Genomic DNA, 26,494 nt, shown 5'->3' with positions numbered 1-26,494 from the left:
TAACCCTTCAACGCCCTCCAGATTAGGAGGGCAGCATTACAGCATTCGTTCCTGCTGGCTGAAAATAGTTAAGTTTCGGTTTCCAACCATCAGAAATGATACCGAGCTGCAGTTGCTGTCTGGTTGGTTTGGTTCAGCTGGGAGCAGGACAACAGGAAGAGGGTGAACAATAATGGAGCGAGAGTCAGAAATATTAAAGTTTATCTGCGCTAATCAGGGATCAGTGGACACTGAGGAGCTGCGGTGTAACCTCGGCTCAGGCGACGCTACGGATGACATATTCAGTAACCGAGAGAAGTTCGCCTTGGTTTTTCCGTTCGACCAGCCGAAGGTGGTGGCGCGGACCCGGCTGAGGCTGTGCCACTTGAAGGGCTGTCCGGGCGCGTGCACTGGGCTGGACCTGTGTAAAAACTTCCTCCTTACCGGATCCTGTCGGTGGTAAACACAGTTCAACCAGGAGAGACAAGTTTTCTTTTGATGTAACAATAGCCTATATATTTATTGCCGGTGTTGTGTCAAATTATGCACCCCCGTCGTGAAATGCACCCCTTTACATGGGAACGCGCATTTGAACCATATACAGTCTATGATTTGAACGTATAGTCCGCTATTCTATGTTGTCTTTTTGATGGTTGGGTTGTCGAATCCTGGATTTTGCATTCATTCGTCACTTATTTTTCAGTTAATCTTTTATTTGTGTTATACACAGATGCATGTAATGCAGTGGTGAAACGTCAGGGCCTTCAAGGTATTCAGAGAATACCCAGGAACACTCAGATAAAACAAAAAATCTATTTAATTATATAAATAAAATGAAAATAATATGAATAAATGACAATCGTATCTGTGTTGTTGATCTGTAATATTACAGTGTTACGTTGATTTGTTTGTCTTTCTCGGTCCATGCACTGCGCATTTGAGTGGTTTTGTGTTAGAAATGAAATGCAACCAATCAATATTGTTCTGGGTCTCTGGGTAGAATATCCTTCAACCAAGGTATTCTCCTTGATAGAATGCCCTGGCCCGCCACTTAGAAGAAAGGAAGGTGGAAGGGGTGGAGGAGGGCTGCGTTGAGTCAGCTGAGATGACAACTGAGGAAGGGGAGAGAGCAGATTTAAAGGTTTAGCAATGCACTATGATAGGCTTCTGGGAATTGAGGCGAAGTGATTGATTTCCTAAATAACATTATTTCGATTCAACTAACAGAGAAAAGACCACAGGGTTGTTCAGGGTTATTATTAATGTGATGTGTTTGCATAATTGAATTACCTGTTTTTAAAGGCAGCACGTGGTGCGTTCAGGCACTCTTGACTTTTCTTTTTCTTCTTCCCTTTATTCCAGAATAGTCAATATCAATTTCAAACCTCTCTTCAGTGGCGGCTGGTGGAAAATATTTTAGGTGGGGCTGTGGAAATGGTGATCAAAGAATACTAGGGGGGTCCCCTAGTATTATCCTAATTTTTTTTTAGAAAAGACCCCTTAAATTATGACTTCTGGTGATGTTAGAGGGGGGGAAGGACAATTTGAGGCTTAAAAATATGAGAAGACTGATCAATACCTCCATAACTTCAGTGTGGTTAGAGCTATGAATCTTCCAAAACTTCCAAACACCTTGTCCTGGACATAGTTTCTACAGCATAAACTGTGCAACAGTACAGTATGCCCACACAAACTGCAGAACACCGGGGCTTTGGGAACACTGATTTAATTCCCATTTAACCTGTTAAGGGGCTTTTTTCCCCCGTTTTTTTTCTCACGGAACTGTGTCTCAGGGCTTCTTAAAATGTAATAAACTATTCATGTGTCCTACTCAGAGGAAACGCATCTAACTGATGATATGAACCATGTTTACCGAAACAAAACACAAGTCTCACAAGAAGCGTCTAAATGAGCCCTGAGCGAAAAAATGCTAACGCACTCTAGGTATAAATCAATCGATATATTTATCGGATATGCACAAACAAGCTTACAAGCTGAGATTCCACAAATTCTAGAAATATAAGTATCATCACTGAGCGATCAGAACTCGCGACAGGGGAAGCAAATACAGACATCACACAACGTAGCTTTAGGTAGCAAAACATGGAGATATGCTCACCTTTTGCAGAATAACAATTCTGATCAAAAACGAGAAAAACGCAGCTCAAGGTTAATCCATAGGTTAATCCAATGTGTCTGTCACTTTGAAAAATGATTGATGATCCATAATTCCATTTTTATGTCAAAAACGGAGTTTTCATTAGCTGCTAATGGTAGCTTCCAGAGTGTATGACAGCTTCCTGTTTTGTCTCCTTGGATACGAGTCCAAACAACTCACAGACTGCACCGGGCGCTCACGTAGGAGCCCTGTGACTATCAGATTTGACGACGCTGATTGGCTGAAATTATGTTTCGGCGGCATAGTTTAAAGATAGCAACAGTTGTCTTCTGCTGCACTTGCTGCACTCTCATCTGGGCGCTGTGCATAGCGCCCAGGCGAGAGGGAGTAATGATACACGGGCAAGGCCAGGCAGGAAACATGTGACTTATCAGTAACTTTAGACATCGTAACACAATTTTAAACGAGATTTTATTGTAGATTATACATTTTACTGATACCAATTATATCATATTTACCTTGTTTATTAAAAATAAAAAATAAATATATATTTTTTTTTATTTTTTTTATTTTTAATGTGGGAAGAGGGGGGGCGGCGCCCCTAGCGCCACTATGGGCCGGCCGCCACTGACTCTCTTGTGACTTTTTTAAAGGATATATTGTATGTAAAATGTTTAAGTGATACCTTTTTAACTTTATCATTGTGAAACAATTTATTTCCAACCAGCCAAATTTCTTTCCAATTAATTTCTGCATAAAGTGAAGCCCAGAAGAAACTCCCTGAGGCTTGGCTTGCAAGTTCACATTTGCCAACGGCGCTGTCATCAAAATGCGCCAGACTATTAAATTCAATTCAATTCAACAACTTTATTAATCCCGCAAGGGGCAATTGGTTATGAGCAGCAGTTTATGTCATGTACACAGGCAGGAACATACAAGAAGAAAACACACACAGATACACCCGGGAGCACAGATGTGGATAATTCCAATTTACACTATAAATAGTTCATAGCATAACAATAATAAATAAATAAATAAATAATCAAGTTAAAAGCCTTTCAAGAATTAAAAAGTTTGAGTGCAGAAGGGATGAATGATTTTGAAAAGCGATTAGTCCTTTGATCAGGTAGAGCATATCTACGCCCTGATGGCAACAGACGAAATTCATGTGAAAGTACATGACCTGGAGAGTTCAGAATGCTGTAGGTTACAGAAGGAATTTAAGGCGCCGTTTACACGAGGAGAAAACTGCTTGTATCTGCATAGTTTCGCGTGCGTATAGCCCTATTATTTACACGAGGCCGATAGAAACTGACCCCACAAACGATAACGGGTCCCAAGGTGGATAGATTTGCAAACAAAACGCTCTGGGGGGTCAACCGAGTCCGTGTAATCACCTCTATACGAATATTTCCTGAAAAAATAGCGATAGCCCCACCTCTCCCCACCTCTCCTGCTCACTGCTGTAGCAACTATCAAAAATAGCTGTGTTAATTAAACGCACAAGGGGTTCTTGAATGAAATAATATTATAAAATGCAAACCAGAATTGTTAACGCCCAATATACTCCTTAAACAAAATAAACAGAGTCAGATTTCATGCATTGATCCATTATATTGACAAAGGAGGATCTCACCCGGTGTTTGTAGAGAATATCTCTCTTTCTGAGCGTGTCCTCTCCACAGAGACGTGCTTCTTGGTCGGTCGATGCAATATCCACAGATTCGGTTTCTTTCAGTTAACTTCCCGTTGCATTTATCCATATGCTGAGGAAATTACTATATCCCGCTGAATACCAGCAATCGCCACACACACTTCCTCCTGTCAGTAGCTACTGCTAGTGCTACTGCTACTGACCATGCTACAGATATTAGTGCAAAATCTACAGCTCCTCTACCACAACCATCAGCAACAAGTGGACATGGAGAATTACATGAACTACATGTTGCTAAATACACCGCGGGGCTTAAACAGAAGGGTAGCCATGGCAACATTGCTGCGGGGCTGCTCGGGCTGCTCTTCTTCGCTGCTTTTGGTGTATTTTGGCGGAAGTTACAGCGCCACTTACAGTCCCGGCATATGTACTACAGCGTTTCCAGCGGCCTCGTTTGAACAGACACGTTAAATGAAACGAATGCATGTGAACGGAAGACTTTTTTGAATACGCATACTGTGCATAAACGCAAACGTTCCCGTGTGAGTGGGGCCTAAGTCTCTCTGTTTCACGCCGATGATCTTGGAGCAGGTTTTAACAATGCTGTTCAGGCTGTTCCTGTCTTTCAGTGTAAGGCTATGGAACCAGCAGGTAAAAGAAAAACAAATAAGGCTCTCAATGAATGCTTGGTAAAAACGACAAAGAATGAAAGGCCTGACAGAGAAAGAGTTCAGTTTGCGAAGAAGGTGCATTCTCTGTTGACCCCGCTTCACAATACACTCAGTATTCACATCAAATTTGAATACTGAGTGTATTGTGAAGCGGGGTCAACAGAGAATGTAGCTTACAGGCTAGTTTTAAAACATTGACATGAGGGTCCTTTAGACTTTTAAGTAAATTCAAAGTTACAATACTGATACTTGAGTGTTATCTGAGATTTTGTGAAAATAGCTTATACATTTACTCCTGTGTCTACAAGCTAAATATGGTGTGTAGATAATTAGTGTCAATGCTGTGCAACAGCATTCCACTATTGTTGTTCTGTTTCTTTAATCTTCTTATTTCACCCCCATTTTATGCCGTCAAATAACTTCAGCCTACTTTCAGCTACAGAAACTATTCAAATATCTAAATATTCAGCCTTTTCAGCACATGATGGGAAACTTAAAAACATTTCAAAACTTTTTCAACTTTTTAAATATTCAGCTTTTTAAACTCTTTTTTTAACATGTAACTCAATGGGAGAACCCTTCAGATCCTCTTTTACCTACACCTTGAGAAAAATGCTACTCCTTCCACATACTTTCAGCTAGAGACTTCCTTCCAACTTTACAATGGTCACAAGACCTTCAGCTATTACATTAGTATTCAGCTTTTTTATATCTTTTTGCAGTTTTTTACTTCTCAACGTTTAGGTACATTTTCAGGCCGTTTTCGATGTTATACCGGGTGTCTATTGGACAGACTCTTCAGGGCTAGAGTGCGTGACATCATCAGTGAGTGTAGAGGTGTAGAGGCTCCTTAAAATCTTCAGAAAAAAGATTTAAAAACTGCTCTAAAACCCAAAATATACACTCTATTCAAATAATTTCAAAAGATTTCAGTATCAAAATAAGTCAAGACTGCTCGATTGCCTTCATCATATCAAACGGACCCACCAACGGGGCCCAATAGTGATCTGAGTGACAAAAAGTCCACCAAGCTCCCATGTACACTTTGAACAAACTGCTGCCATCTCCACGTTTTACACATCAAATACAAAAAAAGCACACAGATGCGTTCATCAGGGCTCCACTTCTAAAGAGCAATAATTGCAGCTTATCTATACTTTAATAAAGTAACATTAAAGATCAAGTGTTTAGATGTATTGGCATCTATAGGGAATGGCAAGTGCCGTGCATTCTGGGGAGTCTGGCCATCTGTGGAGGATTAGCAACAGCAGCAGCCATCAATATCAGCATTTCCGGGTCATCTGTCAGCTGTTTTGCATCCGAAATGAATAAAGTATGTGTGATATATAAATGCCCTTACAAAGAGAGGCTCTGAACAGAAACATGTATATGTACATGTTCCGCGATATTTCCTATTATAAATCCTATTCCCAGTGTAGTGGTTTGTGTTACAGTAGTTCAGCAGACGGCTGACATCAACACATTCAGTGTCTCTTGCTCTTGCTACGTATCCCTCTTGTCCCTGTTAGTTTAAAAGAATAAAAGGACATTTCTGTTTATGCTAAACTATGATTACCAGCTTCTGGTTTGAGCCACATATTGTCCATGAGAGCAATATCATTGTATTATGATCAGAAAGTAAATGGTTAGCTGAGCCAAGTAGGTTGTGGCTCAGTGTGCGTTGATCTTCGGATCAGGGGATCTGGTTCAAATCCCGCTGCTGTCAGCATACCGCTTTGTCCTTGGGCAAGGCACTTCACCCTAAGTTGCTCCTGTGGGGATTGCCCAGTATGTACAGTATGTAAGTCGCTTTGGGTAAAAGCATCTAACAAGTGACATGTAACGTAAACAAATACATTTCCTAAAATGCCTAATTATTTACTAAATTGTGATGATATTTTGTCAGATGGTGGATATAATGTCAATTTAATGTTTAATGTTTAATGTTAATGACCCTTCTGCACTTTTAAAGTAATGCAACAATAATATTCATTCATCATTCAATAGTCATTGTTCTTGAATGAAATGTATGGTTGTTCCATTTTTATTGTTTTCCATAACAACTCTATATTTCATATTTAAACTCATGATTGTACTCTGTGGATTGTGTTTTTTGATGACAGGATTGGATGCAGATTCCCCCATTGCCTGGACTCTGTCCGCAATGCAGCGAAGCTGACTGAGCATGGTCTGGAGATCCTGAGCCGGAGCGAGCTGTGCACCCTGCTGCTGCAGAACGACACCTGGCTCCTGCCTCAGGTACAGAAGATTCATCCAGAGACGTTTCTCAGATCAGATGGTTTTTGATTCAGAATGTTGGCCCAGCCAGGTGTGGAAAAGAAAAGGTTATTTGTAGCACTGATCAACAGGTCCCAAGATATAGTGCCAACATTGAAACTGTCCCTAACTTTAGTCTGTCTGCACCCTCGCAAAGGTGCATGAGTCGAATCATCCATTTAAAAAAAAAGAATCTGTCAGTATACACTTCTTTATATTTCTTATCAAGCAGAGGGAGTGTTCGCTAAAATAATTCACATTGTAAGCTATATTTGAAGGACATCCCTCCACTGGGTCTGTGTTAGTCACAACAGATGCCCAGTCCCTCCCAACAGGGGGGAGGGCGCAGCGAGCAATAAGTCCACAGTCCCAGGAAGTGACAAAGTCCAGATAAAGGCTGTTATAACCCCCCTCACCCGGCCCTTCCAAGCCCATCTTCCACCGCTACATTAGGAAATGCAATGGCCAGGGACAACCAGCATCGACTGACCACTGAGCAGAAAAAAGAAAATAACAAATTGTAATTTCTTCGTAATGAAAGGCCAAATCTGATTTGAATAAAAAGGACAGAATCAGGTTCAACCCTTACATCAAGCTAATTCTGTATCAGCTTTCTATAGACTTACATTTGATCCTTAATATTAAAATAATTAAATGTATTGTTGTAGCTTACAACATTTTTCCTTGATTTTTTTCTTTGCATGATTGTAACAACCTTTCCTCTTTACACCAGATATGTTATAATTACAACAATGGTGGTGGGCGGATGGGCCTGTGTCAAGAGGGCGATAATTGCAGAAGATTGCACATCTGTGAGAAGTACCTGAACAGCGTCTGCAGCTGCATCAAGAACCATGATTTTACCGCTCCACAGCCACAAAAGAGCCTGTCTTACAGAGGCGTGCCGGACCAACTCTTTCCCTCGTTGAGGTTTGTCTATGCCAACATAATGGCTCTGAAGTACGCCGACAGACAGGGCGAACCTGATGCCAGCGGCGCCGATGGTCTGATTCCACAGAGAGATTGGCAAAGAGGGAGAGGGAGAGGGAGAGCTGGTTTCCGGGGCAACCCAGGCAACCGAGGCAACATGGGCAACCGAGGCAACAGGGGCTTCAGGGGGAACAGAGGCAACCTGGGCAACAGAGGAAATCAAGGCAACCAGTCGACCCGTTCCACTGATGACATATTTGCTGACCCTGAAACCTTTAATCTGTACACCGAAGATGGCCTGAGCGAAGATCAGAGACCTACCTCCCCGTACAGCGACGTCTCTGCTGCTGCCAACGACACCAATGCCAGCAGCGACGATGGAAAGAGCAGAAATCCCAATCTGAATAAAACCTCAGCGTCTGTCCGAGGGAGAGGTGGAGACAGGGGCAACCATCAACCGCTGAACAGGAGCCGGGCTACTGCTGACCCTGAGTCTGTCAGCGACGACGCAAACAGTGAGGATGGAGCCAAAAGAAGACTGACTCCTGTCAGAGGTAAACTACGCCCGCTTTCATTGAGTGTTTTTGAAAGAGCTGTCTGAAATGGAACGGCTTTATAACCCACCTCTGTCTGTTTCCTTTAGATAAAACTGAGATATGCATGTTCTTCATCAAAGGACACTGTAAACATGAGGGTGAGTAATCATTGATACATCATAGAGCATTATCAGAAACAGTAATCATTATACTGATTATTACGAAAATGTCAGAAATGGACTCAGTATCCTCAATTACCCACAAGACCACATTTTTTAACTATTACTTGCATAGGCTATAATGTTAATTCATGCTAATTATTGCAACCTATACTAATTTCGCAAATTGCCCAACATATGCAGGTTAGCATTCAGCCGTTTCTATGTGCTGGAGACCAGTACTATACATTTCTAACATAAAACTCTGGGGTACTCAACATTTCCAAATTCACAATAGGACTGGCAACGAGACTAACTCTGTAACATGACTACATATTCTGACAGTGTTTTGTCAGCTATTTGAAATAAATATGAGCAAATCCTTTTGTTGTACTGAAGCAGAAATTGTGATTATATTTGTTTTTATTTCTTTATATTGCACTGACTAAAGTAAGGCTATTATTTATATGTTAAATAATAATAAGTACAGTTATGGTTACAGAATAATTACTCTATCGTGATATATACTGGGTGTTTCTCAATCTCGAGTAAAGCTGCTCCAAAGCCACTATTTCAAGCATACTACGTCATCGAATGCCGCCGAAGTACTGTTCCAATGTCCAGCATACTTGGAATTCTACCGAGCCCGGCGTACTTCGTTTGGAGAAATGTCGAGGCTGCACATGTATAGACTCCGCGGTCTTAAAATCCCCACAATGCTTTGCGCACGGACCAATTTCCCCAAATCTGTGGTGGAAAATGTAAGGCGGGGCCTCTCGTATGACGCACACCTGCACACTTGCTCGCCTGTTCCACTCTTCGTTTTCCGAATGCCAGGAAGTATTCTTGCCTCGCTTCTAAAGCAAGACGCTCGGAAGACATGTGCTACCAAGCAAGCGTACTCGAGATTGAGAAACACCCAGTGTTACCATGATACGAAAAAATCAAAGAGTTAAAAATAATTTGGGCCATATTGCCCACCTCTTGACCATGTCTTCTCAGACGAGCTATGTTATAAAGCCCACGACAAGATGCCGTACAGATGGCAGGTGCTGCTGGATGATCAGTGGACTGCCCTGCCTGATAATGAGACCATTGAGAAGGACTACTGTGACCCAAAGAACACGTACAGGTACTCTCCACTGACATCAATGGTTTCTGTAGTTTTAGGAGATGTTATTCCGTGGTGTAAATGAATGATATCGTAGAAATTAAATGATTATTTTTGCTGTTCCCAGTAGCAGCAGCCTGCCTGTGCACTTTGACACGATGACCCAAGGAGCGAACAAAGTACGCCGACTCTCCACCTCAAACTCTCTGGTGGATGTCAGCTTCCTCCACACCACCGAGTGGGTTTGGTACTGGGAGGATGAGCGTGCAGCCTGGAACATGTACGCTTCACATGTGAGTAACTGGAGTCCTTTTTAGTGTGATTTAGAGGTTATAATCTAGACATACGTTTATGACAGGAATTTAAATACTGTGACATCAGAACACATTGCACCTGTCGATTGACGTGAATTGATGAGCTTTACATTTCTTATTTCTGTTAAAGCTCCTCTTATCAATGTTTATAGAAATTCTGCCTTTCTTTTTGTTATTCCATATGGAAAATATTCTGCAATACGGATCTTCAGTCTCCCCAGCCCTACATTAGATAGCAGCTAATCGAGGTGTAAATGATGTGATCATTACATGTGGCAGATCAAAGGTTGAAGTCATAACTCTGCCATAAGAACCCTGTGAACATAGGAACAGTTCCTCATAGATAACAGTGAGTTAGCAAACAGTGGAAGCCAATGGTTAACTGAGGATATGCATACTGACAACATGCCTCTGAAAGCTAAGCTAGTAAAGCTGGTATGGGCAAAAAATAGCCACTTTACCTCTATTTCAGTGACATTTTGCAAGCGTACAACGACCCTTTCCAAGGTTTGCTATTAAGTGGAATTCATAATGTTAGCCTTCTTAATATTGTACTTCCCACTCATGAGCCTCGTCTCAATACCCCTCCTCGACTCCTCCTTTCCCTCACTCGCGTCCCTTCCTTGCGTCTTAGCTCCGCCTCCGTAAGATGCGAGCGAGAGACACGAGGAGGTGACGCGAGGACAGAGGAGTCCTCAGGTATTAATTGGGATGTCCTCGTTCACTCAAACGTCACTCTTAAACGACGTCTGTTAATGATGACATGTGCACAGCTGTATCCCCTCTCATCGGGCTTAACTGAATAACCCCTTAGAACCGGCCCATTTGTTGTTAAATATGTATTTAAATGAATGAATCTTTCTCTTGTTAGTCAAGGAATTCAATGTATGATGGTTGGTCCTGCTTTTGTGTTCCGTTTTGGTGTAAAATGTACATTTCAATAAAATTATAATTATAATAATGTGAAAGCCTTTACTCTGAACATGTGTGTCCTGTAGATCCCCACATTCACCACAAACCCACATTCAGGACTGTGCATTTTAAATAATTTAACTACTCAATATTTTAACACAAAACAAAACAAATAATTGTTATTTATCAAGATCTAGCCATTTATGAAATAGCTTTCTTAATAGCTATGTTTTAGTGACGTTCAAGATCATTAAACATGACTTAAATTGTTAGTATAACCTTAAGAAATTAATTGCACATAATAATTCCCACGGAGCTGTGAGCACTTAGACATTTATGTGACGCTTTTCCACTCATTCTTCCAGTTCTCCGTTTTCCTCTCTTGAAATCGACCAGCTGTGAAGGTGGGGGCGGGGCTTTTATACGCGAGTAGTGAAAACACTTCCGCGTAGTCTGCTCTCGTGTATCCTCCCTTTCGTCTCCTCCCGCACCCCTCCTCCCTCACCCCTCCTCGACTCCTCCGTGTGCATTTCAGCTATAGAGTGGCGAAGTCCCTCCCCTTCCGGTGGACCTCCATGGGACCTTATTTCGGAAAAATTATGTATTGAAGTCAATGGAGAGAGAAAGATTATCTTTCGATCCCGTTTGAATTGTGCCACGAATTACACATATGATGTTTGTCAATTTAAAAGATAATTTTGCAAGTCAAAAAAAAAAAAATGTGTCGTAAAACTGTGAAGTAACACATTTGTTTGTGTGAAACGCTCAATGAACTACATCTCTGGTCAACAACACACGTCACCAAGATGGCCGTCACTACTGTCTTGTCAACAAAACGATTGACTATCCTCACTATCACCAGAATGAAACACGTCCTGAAGAATGTCATGCAAAGCTGCCTGCCTGCCTTCCTTTGATTCTCTCTGAACTGCCTGGTCGTTTTAATGTTTAATGTCAACCATTTGTGCAGATAGCATGAAGTAGAGAAGATCGCCGATGCTAACGTTAGCGTTAGCATTTCTCCCCCGGGCTTAAATGGTGTATTATAGAATGATCACACCGGTGACAGTACTATTCAAAGGGTTCACGAAATATGACTACTACTCTTACTGTTTAACATTTTGGGTTACTTAATGTTACTTCATGTTAAGGCTAATAAAAATGACAAGGCTGTAATGCTAACTAACGTGCTAGCTACTAGCTAGGTAGCTAACTTGATCAAGCCACTCCTGGTCCTTTCATCAGACGGGAAGCAAAAGAACGAGCAAGACCCATTGCTGGTATAATAACAACCTGGTACTAAGCACACAGGCATCTTGTTAAAGTTATCTTATCTTAGCCAGCGCCATATAGATAGATTATATCTATATTGCGCTGATTTTAGGTATCTGAATGGTGGAGGAAAACAATTGTGACATCACTTACGCGACTCTGGGATTTGTAGTCTTTCTAGTTACGTATTTTTCATAGTCTTATATTTCAACAGTTTTACGACAAACTGTGACTTTTTTGACATGGAAATTATTTTTTAAGATTGACAAACATCATATGTGTAATTCATGGCACAATTCAAACGGGATCGAAAGATACGTTTTCTCTCCCCATTGACTTCAATGCATAATTTTTCCGAAATAAGGTCCCATTACCCGGAAGTAGGTGGGCGTGACTTCGCCACTCTATTGGGACGTCCTTCAACATGGCGTGTCTTGATCGATTTCCGGGTCAAGTCCCGGAGGAGGGGAAGAGAGGAGTCGAGGAGGGGTATTGAGACGAGCCTATGGTCTCGTCATGTGTTAACTACCTTCTTTGTCCTGTTTTTGGTTTATAGAAGACGTTCCTTCTTTCTCTTGAATAGCTTAGCTTGAAATGCTACCCTTCACATTAATTAGATTGTAATCTCTTGTTTTATGGCTCCACGTGCAGCATCTCTGAGGAAAGAGGTTAGCATAGCATAGATTTGAGCAGAATGGCATACATTTGACTTTATTTTAGAGTGGTGAATAGAGAAATAAAGGTTTAAAAGTGTTAACAGGAAAATATGCATATGTGCGTTCTTGCAGAGAGTTGGATTGAAACATTGATACTACTCAATTATGTCTTTACGCAAATATGTTAGCTTAGCTCAGGGATGGGCAAATGGCGGCCCGGGGGCCGCATGCGTCCACTAGACTCCTAGTTACGTCGTGAGCTGCGTACATTATTTTGTTCGGCAGCCAAATACCGTGAAATAATCTGTGACGCTTTTGTGTGTATTGTGTTTGTTTCCCGGGGAAACACTCACAAGAAACACCGGCTGTTGTTATGCCTGCTGTGACGTTAAGTTACCACTTGTAATTACAAGCTTCAAAGTTGTATTTGTCATCTGAATTTGGCGAAACAAGTTTAATATTCTAAAAACCAAAACTATGTTTATTTGAAATCAGATGAAAACAAACTGTCACGGACCCTGCCGTGTTATCTATGGTTACTATACGCTTTTCATTCATCATTTCAGCGAGAGGGAGGGGGATCGGCGCTGAGGAACAGCAGAGTGCGGGTTGACAGGTGTCTGTGTTGACATTCCCCTTATTGTGGAATAAGGGGAATGCAGATTCCACCGGGTCCGGCTGCGGCGCGTTACGGGCGCGTTATGCTGCGTTCACACCGGACGCGATGCGACTATTCGCTTCGCTCTAATCGCTCCTATCGCATCGCTCTAAACGCTGGAGGTTCACCGCGGCTGCCAGCTGTGTTTACTCGCATCATTCAAACAAGACGCGCTGGCTCGGGAGCTACAACTACAACAAATGAACATATTTTACGGTGATTAAATTGTAATACACGTTTCTAAATGATGCCGAAGTAACAACATACTGATACCGGTTAGTAACAACCATGAATTAATGCTTTGACAAGTCTGCAGACAAGACGGCAGGCAAAACACCTTTTAAAATGCTTGTTTTCTGAATGAAGATCGGGTCAACCAGGCTAAGCTAACGTTGTATATGCTCATTCCACACTCATAACAACGGCCTACAGACATAAATAAGCAGCGACTGTATTCACCATGACACAGACAGTCTGTGGTTTGTACTTGTTTAACTTTTGTCCAGTTTCTGAACGGATATGAGGAGCTGTGAGCTCTGTGTGCTAACTGCTAACAGCTAACGGCTGATGTTGTGTGGTTGAACGTCAGTGACGGCGGCTGAGATCCTCACCGCTGATTGGCTTCCGCGAGAACGCGTCATGTGAATTTGACGCTCGAGTTGAAAAAATTGAACTCTCGCGTTTAACGCGGCACCGTTCAATCGCCTCAATCGTGTGATTCGCGCCGCGTCCACCGCTTCATGCGCGCCGTCGGAGCGAATTCGCGTCTGTCCACGTCTCTGCATTGACTTTACATGTAATCGCGCCGCCCCCAAACGTCGCATCGCGTCCGGTGTGAACACAGCATTACGGCTGCGCCGCGGTGCTCACGGCGATCGCGGCCACTCTAGTCAATGGGTGCTATTCATAGACTGTATATATAAATTGACTTAGGGTCCGTGACGTCACCCATAGGATTCTGCAGAGTTGCCGAGAAGCCCTTAGTAGGCGGAGTCGGCCACTAACGGCTCAACAGTGGCGTCAGAGTTCCACTCCCGCCTGCTCCAAATAAGGGCAAAGAGAAGCGGAGCCGAGGCGGGACCTGCTGCCTCCGAGCTGGAAGTAACAGAGCTAGCTCAAGCTACCAAGCTAAGCTAACATGCTCCCCATCTGCACACTACCGTCGCATTGTACGTTTCTAAGGTAAGCGGACATGAGACTATTCAGCAAAACTATAAATAATAATCTAAGTTGAGTTTTTAGCATAATACTTCAGAATCTTAAAATCCCTTAACGTTTGTATGCAATGTGCTAAATGCAACACTGGAATCAAGCAAATATTAATATGTTTGCATGACATTAGTTATTTATATTTTGCCATCACTTAATTATACGTTTAATACTTTTAAGTTAAGCTAAGGTGCATGTGATGATAGCTAGTTAGTGCTCTTACCTGTGAGGCCTCCTCCAAACAGCATTATAACCAGACTGTATCATTAAAACTATAAGTACCAGTTCTAGATCCTTGACTTTAGACAAACAATTCAAAAGACAAAATGTATTTAAAGACCAATCTTTATTTGAAGGTGCCTCTTAACCTGAGATATTAGTTATACAGTAATAGTATTGACAATCTAAAAAAACTGAGCAACTCAACGGTTCACTTTTATATTTCTTATTGTCTAAAGCATTTATTATTTTCATTTTTCCCCTCTCATATTCAGTGTGGATGGATTGAGACAGTGTGGTGTCCAGAGAGCTGCAGAGACTTCAGGGAGAAACCTCCGTGTGATGGACGTCCAGTCTGTTGGTTTGGTTTGGAGAGGACTGAGGGTCTTTCCTCTGTGAGGAGGATCAGACCTGATGGAGGAGCCCATGCATAGCTGATACCACCTGCACAGGCCTTGTCTGTCACTTTATTTGACTAAATGTGTTTACTTATACATTTAATAGGTTTACACCTTCTGTCCATATGTGCTTTTTATTTAAAACATGTTTGATTAACTTTTGGTTCACATTTCAATAAATTTAATTTGTATTTGCACTCCTTTTGTCCATTATTCTGACTGAAAATGTTAGATTACACATTCACATCCGACTGAAGATTGGCCCCATTTATTTGCGTTGCAAACTCTGCAGTACAAGGTACATGTTGTGAAGCTCATAAAGTGAGGCAAATAGAAATAATCAGCTGATGGAGTGTAGATGTGGAAATAGGTGCATTCGATCAGCTGACTGTGTTTTCACAATAAAAGTAGTTTCTTAGTGAATGTCCTGTACTGGTCTTAACATCTCATAACATCAGCTTTTCATTTTCCTCTTGGATGTTCTTCTTGACCCTCAGAGAAGGAGGAGATGCTGAGTTGTGTCTTTCAGGCATGTCCTTTCCGAACAAAAATTACAGGAAACATAAAACATATTATTGCAGAACAAGTGTGTTATTTATGAAAGAGGTGTGTTTGTGTTTAGGGGCTGTAGATATAATTATTTTGTAATTGTAATGTTTTTTTTTATTTCAACAGTGAGCTACAAAGACAATCAGATTATGAATGAACAGTATGAAATTCATCAACATTGAAATGTATTTTATTATCAAAATAATATTTAACTGTTATCAAAACTTAGTGCAACTGTAGAAGCTTGCTCTGTTGTCTCACTGAAAGAATAACTTTTACCACGTTTTTACAGACAATATTGAGAGATAAATAGCAGTTGTCACTATGCGTTAAATATCTTTGCCTTCAATACCTTAAATTAGAAAGCTGACAGTCATATTGCTTGTTAACATCTAAATGTAACCCTTTGCATGGAAAAAACCCTCAACTTCACTGATGTGTAGGTGATCTAGTATTTAGTATTGTTTAATGGAATGTATAGCAGTGTATTAAAGTCAATACTTCATTTATTTAAACCAATATCTTTCTTGATTCTTTGTACAGTATGAAAAAAGAGTATTTGTACCTGTGCTGAAGTTCACTGCTGTGAGGAGTCCAGTTCTGTCTCTCACTCTCTGGTCCATCCTGTCTGCATCACCTGCACACTTTAAACAAACAGATATATATGTAAAGTACCATGTGTACAAACAATATAACTGATTATCTTCTGTTGAACATGTTGGATTGTGTATTGCCCGAGTCAGGGTCCTTTTTATTTTACTGTAACTTTGGAAGTTGTGTTACCAATGCTTACTGTTTATTTGATACCAATTTGGTAATGCAATTAATAAAAACAACAAGGTTTGGGTTCGTTCTTCAGATGACTGTGATGTTAACGTGTAAGCTCAATAATGAACTCCAGCTCAACCAACCATATTGTAATCTAAGTAATCATCTTGAAATATGACATTAATAATTGTAATATACACACATCTTATTGTGAGGTTGATTTCACATACACTACTTCGACGTTAGCTTGTCTACATACTCGAGCATAGCCAATTTAAATTAACCTTAGCGATGCATACAGTTCCTACCTACATAATAAAATATCTCTCTAAGTTACAAGGATGACCTTATTTTATCAACCTCAAACAGAAGCCTTTTGTTCTCCAGTATTATCCCACTTAACGCTTAACACTTGTCTATTTCGTTTTAACCTTTATATATACGGTCTATGGTTTTAAGTTAACTTGGAGGCTACGATTAGCATCGTTAGCACCGATGGAGCTACCACTCGCTTACACGCGAACCCAAGCCTTAACATTCATTACGTAGCTGATTAAAATCATAAACACATAAGTACTCAAATTTCACTTACCGCAAAACGGCATTCATGCACCGTCTGTTTTAACCGCAGAGCGAGTCACAATAGTCCGATATATAAGCATGAAGAACAAACAAACACGGCCGGGGTCAAGTTGTGTTCCCTGGATGAACTCAGCAGGCAGAGTCCCTGTAGCTTCACGGAGACGGAGCAGCTAGCAGAGAGACAAGAAGCTAACAGCAGCAGTCACTTGACAGAGCTGTCACTCAATGTGACCACGCCCTAATTTATGCAAAAACTTTAAGACCTAATATAAATAAAAGGGTCATGTTAGAAAACAATTCACTCACAGATTCATAATCATGAAGGTGGAATCTAACTATATACATAATAAAATGTATTGCAGCCAGGGCTAGAAACGTTTTTTTTTCTGCTGTGAAATTGAGCATTTTAACATGGGGGTCTATGGAAATTGCTCCTTTCTGCAGTCATCGCCTATCGGCCAATATATGAACTGCAGTTTGTGGCACTTCCGTATTGGCGTCCCGGCTCTTCCCCAGAGTTTGCGGCTTGGTGCTATTCCACCACACGCGGCGCGTTACGGCTCAGAAGCGTCCCAGAAGCGGCTCGGCGCAGGGCTCCTCTAAAATTAGGATCGAATCCTATTTTTGTCGAGGCGCAGCCGTAACGTAAGGTCGGGCAGGCAGGAAGTGGAACGTTCAGAGCTATATATACACACACACAAACTAATTTTGCAGACCCTATCCCTCCGTAGTCTTTCAAGTAGGAAGATAAATGCCAGCGTTCTCCTCCGGTTTACAGGCACTGTGTAAATTATATATATAATATATATTATATATATATATATATATAATTATGATGACGAATGCATTTTTTTGCCACTAAAATACAGCAACACATCTTTGATTCATGTCGTTTATAACTGGAATATTACAATTATTATTAACTTTGTCTGTACAAAGTAGCCTGTCCAGGAAATATGCCCAAATCAACAAAAACTGCGAGCCGGCAGGCAAGACGCTCCGCTTCTGAAATGCTTCTGAAACGCGCCTGGTAGGGTATGACGCCGGAGGAGGCCGGACCAAAACCGCAACGCGGCGCAGACGGACCCGGTGGAATCTAGGGATAGGTTCAAGTTAGACAACTAATGTCTGGGTTAGTGTTCATGACTTCATGTTTATGTCATCTTAATATTTAATCTTGATGCACACACATTTCCCGTGCTTTCCAATAGTTTAAAATAGTTGTATTCCACTGTTAAATAACCTGTTCAATACAAACATGCCACTTGTACAAATTAAATAACATTTCTGTGAACTGATATTTGTTTTGTGAGCTTATTAGAGGATGTTCCCTGAAAGATTGTAAAATGTCAATGAAGATGTCAGACTTAGTATATTTGTTAATAATTATACAATACATGGAATTTGTGTGTGTGTGAGTTCCAAGTGAATCTGCGGCCCCCTGGTGGCCAGTACATAAATTATATGGCCCCCACCACCATCCAAGTTGCCCATCCCTGGCTTAGCTGATCTAAGACTGGAAACATGAAGAAGGCGATCTTGGTTCTGTCCAATGTGCCTACCATCAACTAAAACAGTCAGTGTATGTTTTGGTCATTGGATTTATTTTCAGAAAAGGATATTCAAAGACGAGTGGATATTTAATTTTCGTTTTTTTTCCTTATCATGGTCAAAAAGGGATTTACTAAACTTAAAAAACTGGATGATTTTCGTTTTCTACTTCTCAAAACAAAAAATAAAACCATGGGTAAACAGAAACGAAAAAACACAATTTTTTTCATATTCTGCTACCGGAAGTTGTCTTAAAAAATAAGAGCGCAGATGAGGACGGTCCTGTGTCGGCCGTGATCCGTGGTCAAATCAGCCCGCGCCTAAAACATGATATTTAAACGTCCGGTATCACTTTGTCCAATTGGGTCATTTTTCACGTTTTAATTTGGCAATAACTTTGGTTGTGTTACTGCAAATGGCAGGATTTTTTTGTAACAAGGCTATTTTTCTCGATATATAAACATTTTCTAATGGTTCTGTAATTCACTGTGTAAAAGATTGACTACCCTAATTGACCATTCGGGACAAAAATGTCCACTGCCAAAATCTTTGATAAAAACATTATATTAAAATGTTTTTTTCACCACTTTTTTGGGTTCTATCTTTAAAGCAACTTCAGCCTTAATCAAAAATACCAAATATGTAATAGTTTTATAGGATTTTAACCCTTTAAATGCCATTTTGAATACATGAATCACTGTGGTTTTTCATGATAAAAACTGAGAAAGTTAGTTATTTTCAATATAATACATATCTGGAGACTGGCTGTTTTTTTTATCACAGTCTTGGATGTGTCAAAGATCCTCTCTGCACGGAGGAGCCGCAGAGGAGCAGCGGAGTCCGGGCGGTGCTGCGGCAGGGTGATGACGTTAGAGCATCATCCTATGTGCCGGGGCTGAGCCCCGGACAGCCCCGGCCCAATTTAACCCCTGGATGTAGTCACTGTGATCTCACCAAGCCCACAGGAAGTGCACCGGACGTTGAAGCGAGTTTTCGTGGCCAAAATACTACAAGTTCTGTATCAGCCTGTGACGGCACCCGGCCAAAAAATACTTTTTCCTATTGTCTTACATTGGGAAAGAGATGTCTGTAAATCAGCATATAATTTATTTTATAAATAAACATAACAAAAAAAACGACTCAGTATGAACACTTTTATAGCCCTTTTTTTAATCATTAGGGTCTCGAAGTTGTTAAATGCGGGACCAGAAGTGACACAAAATTATGGCGTAGAACCCAACGCTGAATATGATATTTTGAGGTGACCAAAATGCTACAATTTACAAACTTTCATGAACTCAAAACCAGCTGACTTGAATCCCTCCGATTGAGACCATAATCTCATGTTTGCAATGTTTACGGAGAGGTAATGAATCCAGTCAGAATCAGGGTCTGATATAATAGACTTATTTTCATTAGCAATGGAGATTTTAACATTTGCTTCACTTTTTACAGCCTGAGGTTGGCCCTTGCTTGTAATACATCAAATGGCTGCTGGGACTACCTTTATAGTTGGCAAGCAACCATGAGATTGGTATCATTTAATTCTTAGAGAAAACGCAAACAAGTGATGTTTCCGCACTGTTCTTTATAAACACATTATGAGATGCAATCTCATAATGTAATTTGACTGACATTCGAGTTGACAGTATATATTTGATCTATTGTTGTTGGCGATTAGGCAGTAGTCTATTTGCATACCATACCATCTGGCTCCTGATTGGTCACCTACCCCTTCAGCAGAGTTGTGAGGAATGGACTGTTCTGTGTTTCAGTCTGGTGGGCACGGCGCAGCAGACACTGGCAGTGCTGAGCTGGAGCAGAAGTTTCTGGACAATGCCAAAGATGTGGTGGAGTTCAGCGCCGGCTCACAGGCATACTCCCTCAGTTTCCAGAGTAAACAAATATTGCGCAATGGAGTTTTTTTAAGTTTCAAACATTAAAGCAGTACAATAATCTTTTTCTGTTCCGCAGACATGAGCCAAACAAACAAGCAGTACGGCACAAAGAGGGTTGTGAAAAGACGGCCCCAGTTCGTCTCTACAGCTGATGTCAGGGCAAAGAACACAAGGTGCGATATCCAAAGTAAAATATGTTGGACCAACTTATGGAACATTGTTATTGAAACCACCATAAGATGAAACTAACCCTTATTCTTCTTTGCTTTATAACAACAGAAGGCCTCTCGCTCAACCAGGCACTGTACCGGATCACTGGGACAAGACACAGATGTCTCAAACAGGATACAAGGTATTCATAATGTTCAGCAACATCAATCATATTGGACTATATAAAATAATATGAAAAGTTCTCCTTGTAGGTCACAGGTCTTTGAAGGGTAGGGATCTGAGATGCAAGCACACAAAAACACCAACAGGTGTATTTCTAGTTACTTACACATTTATATCTAATACTACAGGTACTACAGGCAATTGTGACTGGCCATAAAGATTAGTTTCATACATATAGATCCCCAGGTTACACCTTGTTTAATCCGAATCACACTAGCAAGCTTCCAAGACAGCAGAAAAACAGAAATCAGAAAAAGCCAGTCTGGTTACTCAGATGAAATCTTATTTTAGTAAGTTTCATGCTGCATGCCCAAGGGATGCGTCCTGGCCAATCACTTACTGTATTATTTCACAGCTCTGTATCTAAGTTAAAGGTAGGGTAGGTAAGTTTGAGAAACCGGCTCAAGATACACTTTTTGTTATATTCCATGGAATGCTCTTAACATCCCGATAGCAATGAATATCTTAAGTGCTTTGACAAAAAATCCATAAAAACATGTCATCTGTGGAAGCCGTAATACTGTAAAAAGTACGACCAATCATTTTAGCCGGCCCGGCTAAAGTAACTGGATGGCTTACCTGCCTGTCAGCCTTCCATCTGTGCACAAACTTATCTCGTGCCCTCATTGGTCATGTGCGCGTTCGTGTGTGTTGGAGGAGGGGCTCTATAAGGAAGTGGCAGATTTTCTCCGGTTGTGTATTTTCAAATTCTAGCGATCTCGAGCCGGTTTCTCAAACTTACCTACCCTACCTTTAAATGTGATAAAGCCTTTATAGATATCAGTATGTAGTGTCTCTACTTTAAAGAGTCCTCTCCTGCTGATGTTCAGGTGTATGTCAGTATGTAGTGTCTCTACTTTAAAGAGTCCTCTCCTGCTGATGTTCAGGTGTATATGTAGTGACTCTACTTTAAAGAGTCCTCTCCTGCTGATGTTCAGGTGTATATGTAGTGACTCTACTTTAAAGAGTCCTCTCCTGCTGATGTTCAGGTGTATATGTAGTGACTCTACTTTAAAGAGTCCTATCCTGCTGATGTTCAGGTGTATATCAGTATGTAGTGTCTCTACTTTAGCGACGGTGCAGTGGACTAGTGTGTTGGTGTTCGGATCTGGGGAGCACAGGTTCAAACGTGACTGCAGTCAGCATGTCGTTGTGTCCCTGGGCAAGACACTTCACCCCAAATTGCTCCTGTGGGGATTGTCCACAGTATTGAGTATGTAAGACACTTTGGATAAAAGCGTCTAACAAGTAACATGTACAGTAATGTAATGTAAAGAGTCCTCTCCTGCTGATGTTCAGGTGTATATCAGTATGTAGTGTCTCTACTTTAAAGAGTCCTCTCCTGCTGATGTTCAGGTGTATATCAGTATGTAGTGTCTCTACTTTAAAGAGTCCTCTCCTGCTGATGTTCAGGTGTATATCAGTATGTAGTGTCTCTACTTTAAAGAGTCCTCTCCTGCTGATGTTTAGGTGTATATCAGTATTTTGTGTCTCTACTGTGACATGTCTCCATGCTCTAATGTTCAAAAAGCTTTATTTTTCTCATACTGCCTGTGCTGCAGCACCTCTTTTCACCCTCTGTCTGAAACCAGAGCCCAGTCTGCTCTGATTCGTTAGCTGGCCAGCTCTGTTGTGATTGGTCAGCCGCTTAGAGATGTCCCGCCCCTTAGCCTACCACATACAAGGAAGGCTTCTCAAATCTCTAATTTCCCCTCCTCGACTCCCCTCCTCGTGTCTTAGTCCCGCCCACAGGAGATGCGAGCGGAGGACTCGAGGAGGGGAACCGAGGAGAGAGGAGTGGAAGCAGCAGGCGGTTAGAGAAATGAGAAATCCTCTCTTCTGAGCGGTCATTTTAAAGAGACATCCATTAATGATGACAGGAGGCACAGCAGCCCTCTGTCTGATGGACAGATGTGTTCATGACGACTTATATATTTACTTTTAATTCATTCACAGTGCGGTATAATGAGACAATAACAGGCTACAGATGCGGACATATACACACACATATATTTATATAGATATATACAATTTCAGAATCAAACAAGTATGAGAGCACTATCATAATAACGTAACACGATCAGAGACTGATCGTGTTACGTTATGCACCCCCCCCCCCCCACCCTCTCTGGTCGCTGAAATGGGGAATTAAAATTACGGGCCAAAAGTTTTATTTACAGAAGTATTAAAAGTAAGCATAGGACACCAAACCAACTGAGACCTGTCTGTCCGCCGCATCTACGCACTGTACAACACGCACCTACACACTGTAAAACACACACCTACACACTGTACAACACACACCTACACACTGTACAACACGCACCTACACACTGTACACGCACCTACAGCTCCTAAAGCATATAATATCAGGATACAGCCGTTGTGTATTTTATTATGTGAAGCAATAAATGGTTTTAGAAAAATATCGACTCTTTGTTTGTAGATATCTACTAAACTAAAGCAAATAAAGAGAGTAGGCCTGTTATACTGAGTGATATATATTGTACACTGCTCTGCTTTCTGCACGGACCTCACAGCTGTTCTCACTGTAAACATCGCGTCACGATTAAAGCAGTTAATAAAATAATATCCAGGGGATGCATGCAGAGCTGTCATTGGCTGAGATCAGTCCGGCCGTGCGTCACGACTCTTTGAAACATCTCTGTTGCCGGAAATACATTCACGGAGGAGCCGTGGAGGATCCATCAGTGTATCCTCGATTATAGCTCCTCCAGAGAGCCTCCTCGATGCTCGATGCTCGGTCCTCGATGTGCATTTAGAGAAATTAGATGTCCTTCAACATGGCGCGCTGAAATCCATTTCCGGGTCACTACCGGAGGACCGAGGAGTTGAGGAGTTGAGGAGGGGAAATTTGAGAATTGAGAAGCCTTTAATGTGTTGGAGCACTACACAATACAGGGAAAGGAAAACCCAAAAAAGCATGATAGAGCCTCTTAAGATATAACAGATGGTAACAATACATTCACGGTAAAATACTGAAACGTGCAAGCAAAGATATGACCCTCATTTTGGATGTTATAAACAAGAAGACCCATAAAAATGACAAGGCAAGAAAGAGAACAAAAAGGGTTCAAACACTGATAGGCTTAGCTATTTATTAGGATCCGGAGTAAATTTGACATTTACATATTTGTATTGCCCATCAAGATAGCTCCCACAATACTGGTCTATACTTCGTCTATGCACATTTTTGCCATAGGTAATAATCATTTATTTGCCCTTTGTGTTTACAGACAGTCCCTTTAGTTGCTGCTTCTGCACCAGCACCGAAACCAGTGCCAGCACCGACACCAGTACCAGCACCGACACCAGTACCAGCACCAAGACCAGTACCAGCACAGACACCAGTACCAGCACTGACACCAGTACCAGCACCAACACCAGTACCAGCACCAAGACCAGTACCAGCACCAAGACCAGTACCAGCACCGACACCAGTTTCAGCACCAAAACCAGTACTAGCACCAAAACCAGTACCAGCACCAAGACCAGTACCGGCACCGACACCAGTACTAGCACCAATACCAGTACCAGCACCAAGAACAGTACCAGCACCAAGAACAGCTCCCAAACCCATAATGATAAAAGTATTTCGTTCAACCAGTTAAAACAATTTAGGGTAATGGTTCACATCTATACTCTATAGCTTGAGCCAATGAAAAATAAATAACTTGCCTCAAACAATATTTCCTATGTCCGTGGAAACTATTATATAAGACTTGGCACAATGTATATTTTTCTATATTTTTCTATATTTAATCTAAACAAAAAAATATAGATTTGATCAAACAGTTCTTTCTCGTTTAAGACACATGCTGCCTCTGTTGCTCTGCGCTCATTTGCGTCTTCCACTTACAGCAACAACCTGCCATCTCCTCACTCTAAAAACAAAGACAACAAGCCAGAATTTGTATTCATTGGCGAAAGGAAGTCAAAGCAAAGAGCACCAGACAGTTTCTCCCTGTCCGTATGTCTATTTCACTGAAAGACTGATTGAAGATTGAGGATCACAGTGTAAGGAAAATCATTTTCTTCAGACTGTAAGAATACTCCAGCCACCACTTATGAACAAGATGTACGCATGTTAGTATGCCTGACATAAGCATCCATCTCATAGTACAGCTGCTCCATCACTACACCTACGTTTCGGACCTTTCCTGTGTTTTTTATGATTGCCGATTGAAGCTAAGTGCTGGCTTTTCTTAGTCCCTCCTTGAGTTAAAATACAATTACCTCAGTGGAATCATGCAAATGTTCAAGATTAGAGGCCCCAGGATGGAGCCTTGAGGAACCCCACATGTCATATTTTTCCATTCTGATGTTTTTTTTGATTGTGCCAGAAAGTCACACCCAGTTTTCCAGCTGGTCTAGTACAATTCTAGGGTAGACTTTGTCGAATACAGCGCTAAGATCTAATAATACTAACACTTAGATTCCGTCTTTGTCTATGGAAAAGTGGATGTTATTGAAGACAAGAGCAGTGCGTTCAAAGAGTGAAACGCATCAAAACAGTTATTTATCATCAATAAGTTGTTCAGTTCAGTCATGCAAATGTGTATATGCAACACAATGTTTCTAGCAAGTTTGTGTCAATAAAATATACAGAAACATTTAATTTGTGTTCTTTTTTAGACCTTGGTATGGAATAGTATGAAAAATAGCTACAGGGTGACATTTATTTTAACAACTGTAAAACCGGCAGGTGGTAGACATTTCTGTATATTAAAAATGGCAGTGCCAGTACCAAAATAGCCATGCTCCTATACATTTCAAAACTTTAGACACGCTTTAGTCAAGTAGCTTTTTGATTTTCTATTTGCGTCCTTTCGTTTTTGTGCTGTCATCTATTTTTGGGATGAAGTTGATTCTGCCTTTCTGTTCTCCTTCAGCTTGTGTCGGTCCCATCTCTTTTATGAGAACTTTCAAAGCTGTCAGTGGGACACAAAGTGGAAGACGTCCTTTGAATTTCAAAGGCCTGACAGAACACATTGCATCTATGAGCCGTGCAGAGGTCCTCTATACAAGAAAGGGCCTTCAGAATTAATCATCCACGCTGAGAGTCCTGCTGGATCCTGCTTCCTCTGCCAGCAAAGCGAATAGCCGAGAAAGTGGATTGAGAGAGCAGGAAGCCGTAACCAGACTTGATAAAAGAGCTGTAGCCCTCCCACCCTGCTAGCTGCCTTTTGGACAAGAACCAAACATGTGTTTTTATGGGACAAACAGCATGAGGTCAGCTTGTTCTCATTTGTGCTCTTCACCCACATCAGTATATTTCTTCTGTTTTGCGAAAAAATCTTAAACTGTGTCATTTTCAGTGCTCCCCCGGGGATATGTAAAATGACCCATGAAAGCATAAAGCTGGATCTTCTCCTGAGCCTCCGGAGGTCCCGTTCAGGAGACATACGGCCCCAGCGAGCAGCAGACAGCTTCCAGCCGTCATTGCTATGAGCTAATTAGCCGTCACTAATGTGAATCAGCTTCCATTTTTACTCCCTTTGATTTACAGGGCCCGTCCCCATCACATCTCCATGGAGACAATGCCGTCTATACATGCCATTGTGGGCTCCATACGCCAAATGATCCCATAAAAGAGCATTTATAGCTACCAAATATCCCCATTTCCTCTTGGAGGAGAGTCCTGCTTGAGATCAGGTGT

General features: G+C 41.4%; 1 protein-coding gene across 3 annotated transcripts; it reads left to right on the top strand.

The window, feature by feature from the left end:
- On the top strand, positions 1–25,453 carry LOC117475634 (protein mono-ADP-ribosyltransferase PARP12-like). Of its 3 annotated transcripts, none has more exons than XM_034121947.1 (10): positions 1–438; positions 6,547–6,682; positions 7,434–8,184; positions 8,274–8,324; positions 9,327–9,456; positions 9,566–9,728; positions 20,299–20,419; positions 20,498–20,594; positions 20,701–20,773; positions 24,072–25,453. In XM_034121947.1, the coding sequence occupies exons 1-10, from the start codon at positions 173–175 to the stop codon at positions 24,444–24,446; spliced, it is 2,163 nt and encodes a 720-aa protein (XP_033977838.1). In that variant the 5' UTR covers positions 1–172; the 3' UTR covers positions 24,447–25,453. The 3 variants fall into 3 exon arrangements, with proteins under 3 accessions (XP_033977838.1, XP_033977837.1, XP_033977839.1); XM_034121946.1 differs by having other exon boundaries at positions 3–438; positions 9,563–9,728; XM_034121948.1 differs by having other exon boundaries at positions 346–479; positions 9,563–9,728.
- The last annotated feature ends 1,041 nt before the right edge of the window (positions 25,454–26,494 follow it).

This window comes from Trematomus bernacchii, unplaced genomic scaffold, assembly GCF_902827165.1.
Source record: "Trematomus bernacchii unplaced genomic scaffold, fTreBer1.1, whole genome shotgun sequence".
In the NCBI taxonomy this organism is placed as follows: Eukaryota; Metazoa; Chordata; class Actinopteri; order Perciformes; family Nototheniidae; genus Trematomus; species Trematomus bernacchii.
This window is presented reverse-complemented; position numbering and strand designations above follow the sequence as displayed.